At 46.2% G+C, this 20,580-nt stretch overlaps 1 protein-coding gene across 1 annotated transcript in view; it reads right to left on the bottom strand.

Moving 5' to 3' along the window:
* SPOPL (speckle type BTB/POZ protein like) overlaps positions 1 to 20,580 on the bottom strand; it is a 49,664-nt gene that overhangs the window by 17,574 nt on the left and 11,510 nt on the right. The window contains exons 2-6 of the mRNA XM_075317162.1: positions 13,325 to 13,446; positions 13,090 to 13,241; positions 10,928 to 11,055; positions 2,332 to 2,509; positions 2,186 to 2,241 (exon numbers count right to left, since the gene is read on the bottom strand). Of these exons, the coding sequence (XP_075173277.1) occupies positions 2,186 to 2,241; positions 2,332 to 2,509; positions 10,928 to 11,055; positions 13,090 to 13,241; positions 13,325 to 13,446 (636 nt within the window). The remainder of the gene's footprint in view (positions 1 to 2,185; positions 2,242 to 2,331; positions 2,510 to 10,927; positions 11,056 to 13,089; positions 13,242 to 13,324; positions 13,447 to 20,580) is intronic.

Raw genomic sequence — 20,580 nt, 5'->3', positions numbered from 1 at the left:
TCCATATTGCCGCCACGATTACCCACCCACAAGGCTCCAGTAAGAAATGTCATGTGATTGCGGCAGCCAATCAGTGACGACTGATTGGCTGCAGCCGACATTCCACCAGGAATAACAGAAACAGTGACAACCCCGATGTTAAAGAAAGTCATACAGCCAATGCATAAAATAGGGGCGACTTAGCCGGTCCCATCATATACAGCTCCAACATAAGAAATCCGAAACGTCCAGGACCCAGAACGGCTACCTGAGCATTCGGGAACCTGGCCCGACTCAGTATATTGGTAAGTTATACGCCTCAATTTAAAAAAAAAAGTGAGAAAGGGTCTCGACAACGCTTTTATTTACAAGTGGCACCAATGTATTAGATTTTTTTAAAAAAATGGAGTCAGTAAAGCAAAAAGGCAGGAAAAAAGACGAGCACAAAAATAATAGGAAGAGAAGGTGAACGGGCAGAAACTATAGAAAGAAATCAGCCGCTCAGGTCATACGAAGAAAATCTGCAGCAATTCATTATATTAAATCTCACCGAGAAGGAAAAAAAAAAAATAAATAAATAGCAAGACAAAGTATACAGACAACCAGGAACCTGACCATGGCGCCCCCCCCCCCCCCAATATGCCATTTGGGACAGGGGTGATGATGTGGGAAATATTCTGTCACTAATTGCACAGTTGTGAAGAATTGATAATGTCCACAGATAGCTGTATATTATAGCGCTACATAATTATATCTCTGCATAAAATAAAAATGTAATAAAAAAAAAAAAATCTTAACATCCGTAAAAAATAAAATGATAAATTAAACGAACCAGTAAAAATAAAAATCTCAGTAAAATGTATAAATAATGTAATAAATAAATCTATAACAAATGATAACAACAACAACATAGTAAAACTATTAAAAAATATTACTACCACTACTAATAATCATCCACTTTTCTATTATTAATAATAATAATAATCATACCAATACTAATATTATTATTAGTTTTATTATTGTTGGTTTCATTCTTCCAATTAATAATAATAATAATGATGATGAAAAAAATTGAAAAATAAAACCAACAATAATAAAACTAATAATAATCATACCAATAATAATGAAAATATTATTAGTAGTAGTATTAGTTTTATGATTATTAGTTGTTTTATTAATAATTGTATATTTATATTATTATTAATAATAATAATAAAACAAATAACTAATAATCAAAACTATTACTACTACTGATATTATTACTATATCGATAAAGTATTATTATAATTTATCGATATAATAATAGTTATGATTATTATTAGTTATGATTTATTTATTATATTATTATTATTATACATTACTAAAACAAATAAAACTAATAAAATAAAACTAATAATAATAATAATAATAAAATAAAAATAACAATGAAAATAATAATAATACAATTATGAATAAATAAAGCAATAACTAATAATCGGAAAACATATACTACTACTTCTAATAATAATAATAATAATAATAATAATATTAACAATAATAAACTAATTGTAAAAATAAAACCAACAATAAAACTAATAATAATCATACCAATAATAATGAAAATAATAATAATAATAATCTGTGTAAATAATCCATTTGTTTTTATTGGTCTCTTGTTCTAAATTGAGGAGTATAATTGCTTTGCTGCCTGTAAAGCATATTTGGACGGGCAGCAATGGAGGGTCCGATGGGTTGCCTATAATATACAGATCACGTGATGTCGTGCAATAAACTAATCTGCAGAGGGAACTTGTCAGCAAACGTTCAATTCTCCCTGCAGTGCCTCCATGCGGGAAATGAAGTATTGCACAATTCCCATTGAAACCGGTAGGCTTCTATTGTATTCTAATAGATTGAGGGCTCTGAATGGTGGAGTGGGGACGATTACAGGACTCCTACATACATACATAAGTACTTCCGCCATGGCTCCATAAATATATCACCGCACTAAAACAATAGATAGAGGATCCTGTTACACAAACAAGAGAAACGCTAGGCACTATCTGCAGAGCACAGCAAAAAATTACGACAGATGTGCAGCAGTAAATAACGCAAAAAAAATATACAAAAAAAAAAAGGAGTGAAATATTAGAGAAGAAAAACCCAAACATTTGCAGCGGCTCAGAGCCGGATTTATCTCCCGGCACAACGCTGTGGACATTAATACCTTCTTGCTTTCTTCCATTTCATGTTCGAACATGGCATTGAACACCGGGGATCGAGCTGCAAGAGACAGGCGACACGTGATCAGATGATCGCTCTTCTCGGGGAGTCGGAAGAAAAGAGGATAAGGCCGGCGGCTGGAAATGTTACCTGCGAGGATGGATTTGTGAGCTTTAAATTCCTGGCCGCCCACATACAGGCTGCAATCTGTAAACCTGGAGGTCTCCCACAGATACCCCATGTCCTCGGCCAGGCGGCATTCTGGCACTTTCAGATTGTTTGTGCTGGACTGTCCTGATATGTTCACAGAGTCTTGGACTACGCTTACCTGGGAAATGAGAAGAGCACAAATTAGGAGGGGACTGGGAACACAATCCTACAGGATTAACACAACATAAAATGCTACAAGTGTTTAATAATATTAGGTCACAGGTGGGCTAGTCATTTTCCCGAGGGGCCACATGACAGACTGACTGGTATACAGGCCGAACCAAGAGGCTGAAATTAATCATCCTCGATATTAATCTATTACTTATAAGTATTATTTTATATTAATTGCATCCCTCAATATTGAGCAGAATTAAATATGCCGACATCACCCTATATACAGCATGAGCCCAACACAGCATCCTATATACATTATGAGCCCATATAGCCTTCTATATACAACATGAGCCCCCACATAACCCCTTATATACAGTATGAACTCCATATATACAGTACAAGCCCCATATACAGTACGAGCCCCATATACAGTACGAGCCCACACATAGCCCCTTATATACAGTATGAGCTCCTTATATACAGTATGAGCCCACACATAGCCCCTTATATACAGTACAAGCCCCATATGGCCTTCTCTATACAGTATGAGCCCCATATAGCCTCCTCTATACAGTATGAGCCCCATATAGCCCCTTATATACAGTATGAGCCCCATATAGCCTCCTATATACAGTATGAGCCCCATAAAGCCTCCTCTATACAGTATGAGTCTCATATAGCCCCTTATATACAGTATGAGCCCCATATAGCCCCTTATATACAGTATGAGCCCCATATAGCCGCCTATATACAGTATGAGCCCCATAAAGCCTCCTCTATACAGTATGAGCCCCATATAGCCTCCTCTATACAGTATGAGCCCCATATAGCCCCTTATATACAGTATGAGCCCCATATAGCCTCCTCTATACAGTATGAGCCCCATATACCCTCCTCTATACAGTATGAGCCCCATAAAGCCTCCTCTATACAGTATGGGCCCCAAATAGCCTCCTATATACAGTATGAACCCCATATAGCCTCCTATATACAGTATGAGCCCCATATAGCCTCATCTATACAGTGTGAGACCCATATATATCGGATCAGCCATCCCTTTAAGATGGGAATAACCGTTTAGTGCATTGACCCCGACTGAAGAACATGGAGTCTTGCGCACACCTGGCTCATGTAAGAGGGCGGCTATGCTTGTAAGCGTGCTTTCTGCGCACAGACTTTGCTGCAATCTCTCCATACGTAATGCTGTTTTAATACCCGGAATGATGCACTCGATAGAACCGCCTGCGCTTTTGTCTTTTTCTTTAATGACATCCAACCGATTACCCGAATTACCAATTGGTTGGGCCATTAGGCGGAGAGACGCAGCAGTCAGTTCGGATTGTGCTCGCTCGGAGACCAGACAGGGGCTGCATCTTCTTTGTCAGCCCCGTAATTGTATTCATAACAAATTCATTGTACAGCTCATTTAACTTGTCTAAATGGAAATGGGATGTGCTATATTTGCACCATGTGGTCTCGGGGGCTGTATATCAATTATTCCCTTGCACGCCATAATATCATATAATTAAGTTGCAATCTTGCCAATTTTGCATGTTTCCAGGAGACGCAGATCAGAGGAAGTGTAGTAGTGGTTAACACATTCATAAGCCATGAAAGCTCCTAATCAAGCCGCGCCGGTGCCGAGGCCGTGTGACCGCGTGCGCCCGCTCCTGGGCTCTGACCTTCTGCATGTCGCTGCTTTATGGATCTCACAAATTGCTTCTCTAACAACGGGCAGAGCCGCGTCCTCGCAGACCTTTACTAGGAGAACGCAAGGCGCGACTAGGTAATTATTGGTAGAGGACATGTTATGTAACGGAAAACCAAGGCACGGCTTCAGCCCATTCGCTGAATGAGGCGATGTTAACTCCTTCAATGCCAACGATTTAGACCTCAACGTCCCGATTTTAAAAGGAGTGTTGATTTAATATTCCTCTATTGTGGCATAGTCATGACTTTTTGGTTGTCTGTGCGCTCGTTAATACCTCTCCTGCATCTGCCATAAACATACATGCTCAGCTCGTTTGCAATATGGATAGGTGGGTGCCGAGCATCGCTCTTCTCCCCAATGCTCGGATCATTTGCAGTATGGATAGGTGAGTGCCGAGCATCGCTCTTCTCCCCAATGCTTGGATCATTTGCAGTATGGATAGGTGAGTGCCGAGCATCGCTCTTATCCCCAATGCTCGGATCATTTGCAGTATGGATAGGTGGGTGCCGAGCATCGCTGTTATCCCCAATGCTCGGATCATTTGCAGTATGGATAGGCGAGTGCCGAGCATCGCTCTTCTCCCCAATGCTCGGATCATTTGCAGTATGGAAAGGTGAGTGCCGAGCATCGCTCTTCTCCCCAATGCTCGGATCATTTGCAATATGGATAGGTAGGTGCCGAGCATCGCTCTTATCCCCAATGCTCGGATCATTTGCAGTATGGATAGGCGAGTGCTGAGCATCGCTCTTCTCCCCAATGCTCGGATCATTTGCAGCATGGATGGGTAGGTGCTGAGCATCGCTCTTCTCCCCAATGCTCGGATCATTTGCAGTATGGATAGGTGAGTGCCGAGCATCGCTCTTATCCCCAATGCTCGGATCATTTGCAGTATGGATAGGTGAGTGCCGAGCATCGCTCTTCTCCCCAATGCTCGGATCATTTGCAGTATGGATAGGTAGGTGCCGAGCATCGCTCTTCTCCCCAATGCTCGGATCATTTGCAGCATGGATAGGTGAGTGCCGAGCATTGCTCTTATCCCCAATGCTCGGATCATTTGCAGCATGGATAGGTGAGTGCCGAGCATCGCTCTTATCCCCAATGCTCGGATCATTTGCAGTATGGATAGGTGAGTGCCGAGCATCGCTCTTATCCCCAATGCTCGGATCATTTGCAGTATGGATAGGCGAGTGCTGAGCATTGCTCTTATCCCCAATGCTCGGATCATTTGCAGTATGGATAGGTGGGTGCCGAGCATCGCTCTTATCCCCAATGCTCGGATCATTTGCAGTATGGAAAGGTGAGTGCTGAGCATCGCTCTTCTCCCCAATGCTCAGATCATTTGCAGTATGGATAGGTGAGTGCCGAGCATCGCTGTTATCCCCAATGCTCGGATCATTTGCAGTATGGATAGGTGGGTGCCGAGCATCGCTCTTATCCCCAATGCTCGGATCATTTGCAGTATGGAAAGGTGAGTGCCGAGCATCGCTCTTATCCCCAATGCTCGGATCATTTGCAGTATGGAAAGGTGAGTGCTGAGCATCGCTCTTATCCCCAATGCTCGGATCATTTGCAGTATGGAAAAATGAGTGCCGAGCATCACTCTTCTCCCCAATGCTCGGATCATTTGCAGTATGGATAGGTGAGTGCCGAGCATCGCTCTTATCCCCAATGCTCGGATCATTTGCAGTATGGATAGGTGAGTGCCGAGCATCGCTCTTATCCCCAATGCTCGGATCATTTGCAGTATGGATAGGTAGGTGCCGAGCATCGCTCTTATCCCCAATGCTCGGATCATTTGCAGTATGGATAGGCGAGTGCCGAGCATCGCTCTTATCCCCAATGCTCGGATCATTTGCAGTATGGATAGGTAGGTGCCGAGCATCACTCTTCTCCCCAATGCTCGGATCATTTGCAGTATGGATAGGTAGGTGCCGAGCATCACTCTTATCCCCAATGCTCGGATCATTTGCAGTATGGATAGGTGAGTGCCGAGCATCGCTCTTATCCCCAATGCTCGGATCATTTGCAGTATGGATAGGTGAGTGCCGAGCATCGCTCTTATCCCCAATGCTCGGATCATTTGCAGTATGGATAGGTAGGTGCCGAGCATCGCTCTTATCCCCAATGCTCGGATCATTTGCAGTATGGATAGGCGAGTGCCGAGCATCGCTCTTATCCCCAATGCTCGGATCATTTGCAGTATGGATAGGTAGGTGCCGAGCATCACTCTTCTCCCCAATGCTCGGATCATTTGCAGTATGGATAGGTAGGTGCCGAGCATCGCTCTTATCCCCAATGCTCGGATCATTTGCAGTATGGATAGGCGAGTGCCGAGCATCGCTCTTATCCCCAATGCTCGGATCATTTGCAGTATGGATAGGCGAGTGCCGAGCATCGCTCTTATCCCCAATGCTCGGATCATTTGCAGTATGGATAGGTGAGTGCCGAGCATCGCTCTTATCCCCAATGCTCGGATCATCTGCAGTATGGATAGGTAGGTGCCGAGCATCGCTCTTATCCCCAATGCTCGGATCATTTGCAGTATGGATAGGTGAGTGCCGAGCATCGCTCTTATCCCCAATGCTCGGATCATTTGCAGTATGGATAGGTGAGTGCCGAGCATCGCTCTTATCCCCAATGCTCGGATCATCTGCAGTATGGATAGGTGAGTGCCGAGCATCGCTCTTATCCCCATTGCTCGGATCGTTTGCAGCATGGATAGGTGAGTGCCGAGCATCGCTCTTATCCCCAATGCTCGGATCATTTGCAGTATGGATAGGTAGGTGCCGAGCATCGCTCTTATCCCCAATGCTCGGATCATTTGCAGTATGGATAGGCGAGTGCCGAGCATCGCTCTTATCCCCAATGCTCGGATCATTTGCAGTATGGATAGGTAGGTGCCGAGCATCGCTCTTATCCCCAATGCTCGGATCATTTGCAGTATGGATAGGTAGGTGCTGAGCATCGCTCTTATCCCCAATGCTCGGATCATTTGCAGTATGGATAGGCGAGTGCCGAGCATCGCTCTTATCCCCAATGCTCGGATCATTTGCAGTATGGATAGGTAGGTGCCGAGCATCACTCTTATCCCCAATGCTCGGATCATTTGCAGTATGGATAGGTGAGTGCCGAGCATCGCTCTTATCCCCAATGCTCGGATCATTTGCAGTATGGATAGGTGAGTGCCGAGCATCGCTCTTCTCCCCAATGCTCGGATCATTTGCAGTATGGATAGGTGAGTGCCGAGCATCGCTCTTATCCCCAATGCTCGGATCATTTGCAGTATGGATAGGTGAGTGCCGAGCATCGCTCTTATCCCCAATGCTCGGATCATTTGCAGTATGGATAGGTGAGTGCCGAGCATCGCTCTTATCCCCAATGCTCGGATCATCTGCAGTATGGATAGGCGAGTGCCGAGCATCGCTCTTATCCCCAATGCTCAGATCATTTGCAGCATGGATAGGTGAGTGCCGAGCATCGCTCTTATCCCCAATGCTCGGATCATTTGCAGTATGGATAGGTGAGTGCCGAGCATCGCTCTTATCCCCAATGCTCGGATCATCTGCAGTATGGATAGGCGAGTGCCGAGCATCGCTCTTATCCCCAATGCTCAGATCATTTGCAGTATGGATAGGCGAGTGCCGAGCATCGCTCTTATCCCCAATGCTCGGATCATTTGCAGTATGGATAGGTGGGTGCCGAGCATCGCTCTTATCCCCAATGCTCTGATCATTTGCAGCATGGATAGGTGAGTGCCGAGCATCACTCTTCTCCCCAATGCTCGGTTTGTTTGCAGCATGGATAGGTGAGTGCCGAGCATCACTCTTCTCCCCAATGCTCGGTTTGTTTGCAGCATGGATAGGTGAGTGCCGAGCATCACTCTTCTCCCCAATGCTCGGTTTGTTTGCAGCATGGATAGGCGAGTGCCGAGCATCGCTCTTATCCCCAATGCTCGGATCGTTTGTAGTATGGATAGGTGGGTGCCGAGCATCACTCTTATCCCCAATGCTCGGATTATTTGCAGTATGGATAGGTGGATGCCGAGCATCGCTCTTATCCCCAATGCTCGGATCGTTTGCAGTATGGATAGGTGGGTGCCGAGCATCGCTCTTATCCCCAATGCTCGGATCATTTGCAGTATGGGTAGGTGAGTGCCGAGCATCGCTCTTCTCCCCAATGCTTGGATCATTTGCAGTATGGATAGGTGGGTGCCAAGCATCGCTCTTATCCCCAATGCTCGGATCATTTGCAGCATGGATAGGCGAGTGGCGAGCATCGCTCTTATCCCCAATGCTCGGTTTGTTTGCAGTATGGATAGGTGGGTGCCGAGCAAAAAAAATGTGCAAAACACAACTTTTATGTCAGTTTCCAAACAATGGATTTCAGCTGGATCCATTTTTTTTTTAATATTGAAGTGTATGGAAAACGGATCTGTTAGAAATATATATATATATATATATATATATATATATATATATATATATTCATTCTATGTATCTATATATACACACACACAGTATATATAGACACACACACACACACACACAGTATATATAGACACACACACAGTAATATATATATATATATATATATATATATATATATATATATATATATATATATATATATATATGTACCTTGGATTAAGAGTAACTTGGTTTGAGAGCGTTTTGCAAGACGTGCAAAGCTTTTTAATAATTTGTAACTTGGTTTCAGAGCAATGATTTGCAATAAGAGCAAATTCCCACCGTGCACACTTCCAGTTCTGTCCTTTCACCGCGCTCTGACACGCTCTGGAGGTAACTTTATGTACTGTATACAGTATACCATATAGCATGTTTATCTATTTGCATTTGTGGATGCAGTATTGTACTATCTTTCTCCTAACCAGCGCAGCACATTGCGTGCACTGTAATCTGCCTGTGCAGTATTCCTACCCCCCATTTGGCTTAGTTCTGCCCTTATTTTGGGGAGAATAGATTTGGGGTGTGTTTTTGTGTATTGTACTAGAATAAAGGTCATATTTATACATCATTTTCTCTCTATAGTACCTCTCGCACACAGATTATTTTGTATTACTGTAATAAGTTTGTATAAATACAGTAAATATTTTTGGGTTGTGGAACGCATTGTCTGCATTTCAATTATTTCCTATGGAAAATTCGCTTTGATATAAAAGTAACTTGGTTTAAAAGCACACGCCCGGAACCAATTATGCTCGTAATCCAGTGGAACCTCGCTTAACGAGTAACCCACTTAACGAGAATTTCGCTTAACAAGCAAAGCTTTCTGTAAATTTGTAACTCTGTTTACGAGTAAGGCTAGTTTCACACCTGCGTTGGACGGGATCCGTAGCATTGCGTTGTGTGACGCATGCAACGGATGCGTTGCATATAGTGGCACAACGCAATGCTACGGATCGTACAAAATATCGCAATCCGCCGGGTGATCAGCTGATCACTCAGAGTAGCCGGCCGCTGGGTGATCGCCGACAATGTGTGCGGGGGCCGGGGGCGGGGGGCAGTGTGCGAAGTAGGTGGAGCCGAGCGGGGCCATGGTGAGGACGTCAGTGCCGCGGGGACTGCATCGCTGGGGGATAGGTGAGGTGAGTGTGTGTGTGTGCGCGCGATTGTGTGTGTGTGTGTGTGTGTGTGTGTGTGTGTGTGTGTGTGTGTGTGTGTGTGTATACATACGGAGTGCGGGAGGGGGCGGAGCCGAGCGGCGAAGTGACGGGCTCCCGGCACACGTAACCAGGGTTCCTTGGTTACCCGATGTGTACCCTGGTTACGGGTGGAGGGAGCCAGAGAGAGCATGCGCAGTGGAATCCAGAGGATTCCGCTGCTCAAAAAAATGTTACATGATGCGTTCCTTCCGCCCGACGCAGCATCAAAATAGCGACGCTGCGTCATCCAGCGGATGCAACGCAGACACTTGCGTTACAGTGCGTTGTCCATACAAGTCTATGGAGAATAGCGCAGTACGTTAACGGACTGCGCTATTCTCCATAGTGACGGACTCTGCTGAACGCAAGTGTGAAACTAGCCTAAGCTTTGCTGTACGAGCAAAATACTCACCGCACACACTTCCGGTTCCGTACATCCACCGCGCTCTGACCCGCTCTTGCAGTCCACACATGCACTCACAAAACCCACACAAACAAACACGCACGCACACACATACAGTATTATGCTCACCTCACCTTCCGTTCCATCGCCGGCCTCCTGGATCTTGTAGTCCGCCGGTGCATTGCGACGAGGGAGGAATCCTCGCAGCGAACTACAAGAACCAGGAGGCCGGCGATGGAACGGAAGGTAAGGTGAGCATAATATGTGTACCTTCCGTTCCATCGCCGGCCTCATGGATCTTGTAGTCCGCCGGTGCATTGCGACGAGGGAGGAATCCTCGCAGCGAACTACAAGATCCAGGAGGCCGGCGATGGAACGGAAGGTAAGGTGAGCATAATATGTGCGTGTTTGTGCGTGTTTGTGCGCGGGAGGAATGGCACAACAAGGGACCAGGATGGGACATTTAACAAGTTGTGGAACGAATTGTCTGCATTACAATGATTTCCTATGGGAAATGTTGCTTTGCTGAACGAGTAACTTGGTTATCAAGCACAGTCCCAGAACGGATTGTTCTCGTAAGCCAAGGTTCCACTGTAGATGTACTGTATAATCAAGCATCTATAGCCAAAATAAAATAACTTCTCACCTCACAGAACAATGTAAGTTTATCATCCGGTAACAGGCCATTTGCTTCGTCAAGTAAGAAATCTCGCCGGATAAATTTTTTGAAGCCCCAGTCCTTCCCTTGGACAAACCGATAAGCTCTCTGACTCTCTGTTAAACATATAAGATTTTTAAGAAAAAAAAAAAAAGTCAGACATCTGCCATAGTGAAAAAGGAAAAAAAAAATTATATAATATAATAAAGATCTATAATGTATGACATGAAGATCACCCAGTCTCCCCTACACGGACAATGGATAATTAGGACACCTCTACAAATGGTCCGAGTTTACGCGTTTCACACCCATGGCAAACAGGAGGATACAATCCAATTACAATCATGTAATCTTAATACAATAAATAAAAAAATTTACAGATTACCTAATTTTGCTTGCAACACTTTTGATAAATCTTTCAAAATAATACAAACTTCTGGTCACAGACATTAGAATTGTTTTAACGGATACTTGACCTTTCTACAGGTTATCACCCCCTTACTACTCGCTGCCTGTTATTGTCATCCCTCCTTTTTAAAGAGACCCTGTCAGAATAGGATGACTGTTCAAACCAAGCACAGGCGCGTGGTACATCAAGGCGCAGCCCATCATTTAAACCCATCTTCCCACCTGATTGTCCCCCCCCCAACTTCCACCCTCCCATCCTCTTTGATTGACAGTTTTGGCTTCATAAAGCCAGAGAAGAGCAGAAATAGGTGGAAAACCAGCAGGTGAGAAGCAGCAGGTTTTTGCTATGTAATCTGAAGAGAGCATGTTGTAGGGGTTAACACACAGATTTCAGCGATGTGTCTCTTATCACACTGTGTGCTGTTATTTATCTACAATGTTTGTTCTAGTTTCAAGAGATTATCACTGCCGGACTAGGTCAGCTAGTGGGGCACCCTCCTTCCTGTGATTAGCAGTTCACTGTCTATAGATATTGTACACAGAGCCAGGCGTGGGCGGTGACCGCTTTCTCAGCTCTGCTGCATTGCTAAATCTAAGCTCTGATAGTTTACTGAATGCAGCCATTCTGACACTAAGGGGTGCTTCACACACAGCGAGATCGCTGCTGAGATCGCTGCCGAGTCACGTTTTTTGTGACCTCATTAGCGATCTCGCTGTGTGTGACACTGAGCAGCAATCTGGCCCCTGCTGTGAGATCGCTGCTCGTTACACACAGTGCTGGTTCGTTTTTTTATTGTTGCTCTCCCGCTGATAAGCACACATCGCTGTGTGTGACAGCGAGAGAGCAACAATCCTGAATGTGCAGGGAGCAGGAGCCGGTGTCTGACAGCCTGCGGTAAGCTGTAACCAAGGTAAATATCGGGTAACCAAGGTAGTTACCCGATATTTACCTTCGCTACCAGCTTCCGCCGCTCTCACGCTGCCAGCGCCGGCTCCCAGCTCTCTGCACATGTGGCTGCAGTACACATCGGGTAATTAACACGATGTGTACTGTAGCTAGGAGAGCAGGGAGCCAGTGCTCAGTGTGCGCGGCTCCCTGCTCTCTGCACATGTAGCTGCAGTACACATCGGGTAATTAACCCGATGTGTACTGTAGCTAGGAGAGCAAGGAGCCAGCGCTAAGCAGTGTGCGCGGCTCCCTGCTCTCTGCACATGTAGCTGCAGTACACATCGGGTAATTAACCCGATGTGTACTGTAGCTAGGAGAGCAGGGAGCCAGTGCTCAGTGTGCGCGGCTCCCTGCTCTCTGCACATGTTGCAGCACAGCGACGCGTGTCGTTATGATCGCTGCTTCGGCTGCTGTGTTTGACAGCTAAGCAGCGATCATAACAGCGACTTACAAGGTTGCTGCTACGTCACAGAAAATGGTGACGTAACAGCGACGTCGTTGTCGCTTAGTGTGAACCCAGCTTAAGTGATACATCATTGGATTCAGGGTCTCTTTGCCAGTAAAGGGACCCCCTTTTGGCTTTATCCTAATCTTACGTTGCACACTTTGCTATTGCTGAGGATAGTTAACTCAAGTTTAGGTCCGTCTATGAAGCCAATCAACAAGCAACAGAACGAGGTTTGGGGGGGGATCTACTCAAGATTGGATCTTTTGACTATCTCCGAAAACCCATTAACTTTGTAATTAGAAGGATCAATAGTTGGAATTACTAAAAAAGCCAATAAGAACCCACCCATGGCTTTTGTCTCTTCTCGCCGTACATTTAGCAGCGAGAACTTAAACTTTGCCCGAACTTCACTTTTCGGGCAGCTGACGAGCAGCAGATATAAGGAGAGGTAATCCTTGCTCTCGTCGTCTAGTCCTTTTGGGTTCACTCGTAAACACCTGGAGGGGCGAGATAAGATATTTGTTAGGTCAAATGGAAACTTTTTTGAAAGTGTTGAGAATTGGTTACGGCTAATTCTTACCATTTCATTTTATCGTTTGGCCCCGATGAAAAAGTAGAACTTTTTAAAACTTCGCCCATTTCTTCTCGGCAAAAACTGAAGTTACTAATGGTCCACATGTAGGAAAACTTCACTACTTTGACCTGTGAACAAAATCCAAAAGGAATTAATTAGTGTATACTGTACATATGGATCTCATGGGAAAGGGGGCTTCAAACTTTACAGCGCATTTCTGAGATGTACGGATGACCCACGAGCACAGGCGCAGCAGTGAAATCACAACAGCACACATGACCACTGCAGGCAATCACAGGGCTCAGCCTGCTCGTGCCGACTACCTCGGCATCATTGCTTAAATATGGTGGCCTATAGAAGGCAGAAACAATATAGCACATAAACTGTACCAAAAGACACATCATGGACACTTAAGCCATCCTGCATGACGCAATATAGAAGATACCAGACCCCAGAATGTGCCGCTGACCACCCACTACTACCAGTGCAGGCTCTGGAGCGACTACTTAAACTGTCCAAGCTAACAACTTTCCTACTAAAGGTGGTGTCACACACAGCGACGGCGACAACGACGTCGCTGCTACGTCACCATTTTCTGTGACGTAGCAGCGATGTCCCGTCGCTGTCGCTGTGTGTGACATCCAGCAACGACCCGGCCCCTGCTGTGAGGTCGCCGCTCGTTGCTGAATGTCCTGCTTCATTTTTTGGTCGTCGCTCTCCCGCTGTGAAGCGCACATCGCTCTGTGTGACAGCAAGAGAGCGACGAAATGAAGCGAGCAGGGAGCAGGAGCCGGCGTCTGGCAGCTGCAGTAAGCTGTAACCACAGTAAACATCAGGTAACCAAGAAGCCCTTTCCTTGGTTACCCGATATTTACATTAGTTACTAGCACCGCGCTCTCATGCTGCCAGTGCTGGCTCCCTGCTCACGTAGCCGGAGTACACATCGGGTAATTAGGAGAGCAGGGAGCCAGCGCTAAGCGTGTGCGCTGGTAACCAAGGTAAATATCGGGTAATGGTTACACGATATTTACCTTAGTTACCAAGTGCTGCATGGCTTCCACAGCGACGCGTGTCTTTATAATCGCTGCTGCGTCGCTGTGTTTGACAGCTAAGCAGTGATCATAACAACGACTTACAAGGTCGCTTTTGCGTCACAGAAAATGGTGACGTAACAGCGACATCGCTGTCGCTATGTGTGAACCCAGTTTAAGTCTGCACAATTGTGTGTTTTGTACAGGATCTCCTCAAATTGAGTACATAAGAAATTACCTCTGAGAAACCCACTGTGGGGACCCCCAAAAATGACTAGATTGGAGATCCCAAGCTTCCCATGTCTGTGGCTGTTGGACTAGCGAATGTAGGCATTTCTGATGATCCTCTCCACTGTATCTATAGGTCTGATTGCAAGACTAGCGTGGATTGCTTCCATCACTTCCATAAACTTTTAATGAATTGGCACCACGCATGGTGAAGCGCCCCACCATCTAAGCAATAAACGGTGTTCCAGACTGCCTCTTAGTAATTGTGTGTGTCTCAGTAATGAGCCCCACATAGCCCTCCATACAAGATAAAGTGCCCCACATAGCCCTCCGTACAAAATAAAGGGCCCCACATAGTCCTCCGTGCGAGGTAATGGGCCCCACATAGCCCTCCGTACAGAATAACGGGCCCCACATAGCCCTCCGTACAGAATAATGGGCCCCACATAGCCCTCCGTACAAGATAATGAGCCCCACATAGTCCTCCATACAGAATAATGTGCCCCACATAGCCCTCCATACAGAATAATGTGCCCCACATAGCCCTCCATACAGAATAATGGCCCCACATAGCCCTCCATACAGAATAATGGGCCCCACATAGCCCTCCATACAGAATAATGGGCCCCACATAGCCCTCCATACAGAATAATGAGCCCCACATAGCCCTCCATACAGAATAATGGGCCCCACATAGCCCTCCATACAGAATAATGGGCCCCACATAGCCCTCCATACAGAATAATGGGCCCCACATAGCCCTCCATACAGAATAATGGGCCCCACATAGCCCTCCATACAGAATAATGGGCCCCACATAGCCCTCCATACAGAATAATGGGCCCCACATAGCCCTCCATACAGAATAATGGGCCCCACATAGCCCTCCATACACAATAATGGGCCCCACATAGCCCTCCATACACAATAATGGGCCCCACATAGCCCTCCATACAGTATAATGGGCCCCACATAGCCCTCCATACAGTATAATGGGCCCCACATAGCCCTCCATACAGTATAATGGGCCCCACATAGCCCTCCATACAGTATAATGGGCCCCACATAGTCCTCTATACAGTATAATAGACACCTGGCAAAAAAAAAAAAAATCAGCCTGCGGGACAGCGTTTGACATATGTGGTGTAGAGAGAACACATCTTCAAAATGACATCAAAGCAGGAAAACCCTTTTAATAGAAGCACAAAATTTTGAAGAGAAAGTCGGCATAAAAAGTAAAAATCCCCTACAATATTAGCACTTACTCATACAAGATGCCATGAACCACACACAGGGCAAACTACCATTTTCCCAAAACTGGAGGCATCTAGCGAGTCAGCGCAGGCACATGGGCCATCGAGTAATTCAGGCTTTGTGGCCGTGATCCTCCTAATGATCCAAACGGAACCAGAAGAACAATGTGGTGGTCTCTGCTGGAGAATGATGAGAGCCAAGCATTTGCTTTCTTCAGGAAGCCACTGAAGAAGTGAGGATCTCTTTGAAACGCGTTGAAATAAACCACCTTTCATCCGCATTCAACGTCTGTCCATCTCATCACTCTCCAGCAGAGACCACCACATTGTTCTGGTGCCGTTTGGATCATTCTCAGCCGTAGGGCATCTACAGCAGCTGTATCCAAGCTGTATACAGGGCTGTGTCAGGCACAACCATACAAGGTGAGCCATCTCCCTATTTAACTACATCTTTACCAGACCCTATTGCGCTCATTTATCCACAGCGCACTCCTAATGATACATTACAGGGAATCCAGGAATTAGAGGCACAATTCATCCCAATTTCATAGACTGTAACCCCAAAGTGGGCAGCACAGGACAGGTTCACACTTCTTTTTTTAAGGGGCTTTCTTATACAAACAGTTGGCTTGGTACTCCCTGTGAAGTGCCCACTACAGGTGAACATTAGTACATGGCATATTCCCACAATGAAAACATTTTTATTTATTTTTTGCTGTGCATAAATAAAGCAATGCATTTTAACACTGTTTTGGAAAATTGTGGAAAAAAAGAAGCAAATATAAGCACAGCATGATCGCATCGCGTAAACAAACCCAAAGAGATTGTCCACTAATGGACAACCCCTGCTTAAAGGGAATCTGTCACCACTTTGACCTTTTAAACTGCTAATATGAGCATACAGGTTATAGAATGCTGAAAAAAACCATACCTTTATGCCTCATATCAGATGCCTCGTTGTTAAAATATCATCTTTTATTACGTTATGTAAATGAGCTCTTCCAGGCTATGGGGTGGATGCTTCCTAGAAGATAACTCCGCCTCCAGAGCTTATTTTAATAAAAAAAAAAATAATAAAAAGGTGTTACCAGTGTGATGTGCGACAGCCACTCTGCTCACACCGCAGAGCTGTGTGTGATTATAATAAGGGTGCACTCACATGAATGTATGACTCACACGATTATTGGATCACATCACTCAGCACGGCCGCACACTCTTTGGACAGGAGAGTGTCAGCTGCATAGAAATACATGCAGCTGACCCGCTCCTGTCAGAGTGTGCAGCCGTGCTGGGTGGGTGATGCGATCCGATAATCACCCTAATCGGACCAAGAAAACAATCGCAGCATGCTGCGACTGTAATGCGAGACTCTTTCTCTCGCACCCATTCAAGTGTATGGGGCGAGAGAAAAAAAAAAAAAAAAATCGCACTGCACTCGCGGTACACAGGTGTACTGTGAGTGCAGTGCGAGAATGGCAATAGCTGGCTACGGAGGGGAGAGGAAGATAAATCCCTCCCTCCCCTCCTTAGTGCCAGCCCTCCCCTCCCCGCAGCTGAGGTCCGCTCGCACGGTCGGACCTCAGTCGCAGGGACACTTGCATGATACTCGGGCTCTGCTGTTCTGCCAGCGTGAGACGAGTGTCATGTGAGGGGATCGCAGTAATCCGTTGCGTCCGGTTTTTGCCGGATACGGCATATTTAGCCGATGCGGCGGCTGCATGGAACGTTGCTTGCAGCGTTTCTTGTCTGCAGCGATGTGGCGTGATTTACAATGCAAGCCTATGGGCGCCGGGTGCGGCGTCCTGCGGCAAAAAACGCATCCAGCGGCCGGATGCGGTTATTTGAACTGTGCATGCTCAGTATCATACCGGATCCATACAAAAAAAACGTATGCAACGGACCCATTTTTTTTCGCCGCATCCGTTGCATAGGTTTTTGAGCCGGATTGTGCCTGATGCAAAAAAAACTGATGTCTGAAAGCAGCCTAGCCTCCAAGCTTGCAGGCAGTGTTGCAACATTGTTGCCATGAAGCAGAGCTCAGGGAGCTGCAAAAAAATGTGTTTGAAAGACAACTTTAATTTCTCCTGTTCTGTAAGGGTATGTGCACACGTTGCTTTTTTTTCCGCGCGGAAAAAAACGCACCCTCTGGCAGAGGGGAGAATTGTAAACAATGCTTTTTGAGAAACAACGCATCGAAAACGCATGCGTTTTTCATGCGTTTTTCATGCGTTTTTCATGCGTTTTTTTAGGTGCGTTTTTTAAGACTTGTCAGTGATAATAAAGTTGGTTGAACACAGACCTTTGGAAAAAAAAACCTGTGATGTCATTTCCTTCTCCACATTCTGTTTGGATAAATGGGAGGGCTTGGAATGGAAGGAGCACCATTTGAATTTTGGAAAAGTTGAAATAAACTTCGCGCACCAAGCCCCTTAGGTACCTATACGTCAGAAACCCCCCACAAGTGACCCCATTTTGGAATCTGCACCCATCAAGGATTTTATTCAGGAGTATATTAAGCATTTTGAATCCACAGCTACTTCACCCAAAATGTTGCTGTAGCAACAATATTCTCACTTTTAGGCCCGCTTCACATGTCAGTGAAAAACACTGACGTTTTTCACTGGCGTGTAAAACACGCACATGTCCCTCCGTGTGCCGTGAATCACGGCACACGTGGGTTGCAATCCGGGCTCCGTTCTCCGTGGCCCGTGATTGCACTTAGAGATTAACTCACCTGCACCCGCTCCCGCTCTCCATGGTGCTGATCGCTCCCGCGGTGCAGCATCCGGCCGGCGCTGACCCCCGCAGCAGCTGCTTCCGGGTCGGCTGTGTCGTGCATCATGAATATGCGCGACAATAATGAGCCGGCACAGAAGGAACAGGGAGGACGGGCTGCAGAGGACATCGCTGGAGCCGGGTGAGTTAAAATGTTTTTTATTTTAAAAGCACGTTTTTTTCTGGCACGTGTTTCACGGATCACACCACTGCGTGGTCCGTGGGACATCAGTGATGCCAGAAAAAAATGGACATGTCTCCGTGCGGCAATCACGCACACGCGGGTACGCCGCATGGAGACACGTGCAGTGAAAAATCACTGACGTGTGAGCAGACCCATTCATTATAATGAGCCTGCGTATGTCAGTGATTCTGGTACGTTTAAAAAAAAGCACAAACGTCCCAGAATCACTGACGTGTGAAAGGGGCCTAAGGCTATGTGGCCATGATCCAGCGACACGGCGTATAGTACACAGTGCCAGACTTCCTGCAGCTGCCCATGCCCACGATTTGGGTTCAGGCTGCTGTGGAGCTCTATGCTACCTGCAGAGAACACTCTCGTCTCCGCAGCATAAATTGACATGCTGAGGCTCGGGAAGCCACGCTACCGGTCAGTTTATGCTGCGGAGAAAAGAAGCACAGTGGGCATGGGATCTCCAAAAATCCTTCCACTGTGCTTCTACTGCACAACGCAGCGTTATGGACGCAGGGAAAACACTCAGTGCCCATAACGCTGCAAACCCTGATTGTGGACACACAGCCTAAAAAGCGTCAATGGATGAAGGGATGTCAAATATATAGAACGTCCCACCCCCGCCTGCATATTCTAAGCTGGCACCTTTAGTACCTTTCATGTGGCACTAAAGGGTGCCTAGCTTAGTATTTATCCAATAAAAAAAAAAAAAAAATGAAAAAAATGGCATGGGGTCCCCCCTATTTTTGATAGCCAGTCAGGGTAAAGCAGACAGCTGTAGCCTGCAAACCACAGCTGGCAGCTTCATCTTGGCTGGTGATCAATTTGGAGGGCTCCCCATGTTTTTTTTTTTTATTTATAAATAAAGAATAAAAAAAAAAATAACGTGGGGTCCCCCCAAATTAGATCACCAGCCAAGGTGAAGCTGACAGCTGGGGTCTGGTATTCTCAGGGTGGGAAGAGCCATGGTTATTGGACTCTTCCCAGCCTAAAAATAGCAGGCCGCAGCCGCCCCAGAAGTGGCGCATCCATTAGATGCGCCAATCCTGGCGCTTCGCCCCAACTCATCCCGCGCCCTGGTGCGTTGGCTAACGGGGTAATAAATGGGGTTGATACCAGATGTGTAATGTCACCTGGCATCAAGCCCAGCAATTAGTGATGTCACGGCGTCTATCAGACACCCGACATAACTAATTGACAGTAAACAAAAGCAAAAAAAGACAACAAAAAATGTTTTATTAGAAAAAACACTCCCCAAATCATTCCCTTGTTCTCCAATTTAATAAAAAAAAAATGGGTCCGCAGAAATCCATATGGATGTCCCACGTCGCCTCTGGACCTTCTAGAATATGGGGGCACGTTCAGGAAACGTATCCCCCATTTTCTAGGAGGGCAGACCCTCCATTTGAGGAGAGTGGGTGCAAAAATCTGCACCCACTCTCCCCGGGTCACAGCTGCAGACTGCCGAGCAGCCAGCACAGCTCACACTGAACACTGTGCTGGCTGTCAGCTGCTCTGCTCATGTGACCGGCCAGCGTGCACTGAAGGAGGAGGGGGCCGCGGGGGATCAGCGCTGCGACCGGACAGGTATGTATGACACCGGGGGGAATTGGGGTGAACGGGCAGGGCCTGGGGAACAGTTTTCTGTCGCATGTGTTATTGCACATGCGACAGAAATCATAGGAGCAGGGCGGCCGGTGCGCTACTGTGCGCGCGGCCATGTTGGATTTTCGGGAGGGGGGTCGGGGCGGGCACTTTGGCGACACCGGGGACTTTGCCAGG

The sequence above is a fragment of the Anomaloglossus baeobatrachus genome, chromosome 7 (genome assembly GCF_048569485.1).
Source record: "Anomaloglossus baeobatrachus isolate aAnoBae1 chromosome 7, aAnoBae1.hap1, whole genome shotgun sequence".
Lineage (NCBI taxonomy): Eukaryota > Metazoa > Chordata > Amphibia > Anura > Aromobatidae > Anomaloglossus > Anomaloglossus baeobatrachus.
Note: the sequence above shows the minus strand (reverse complement) of the source record. Positions and strands in the feature narration are given on the sequence as shown.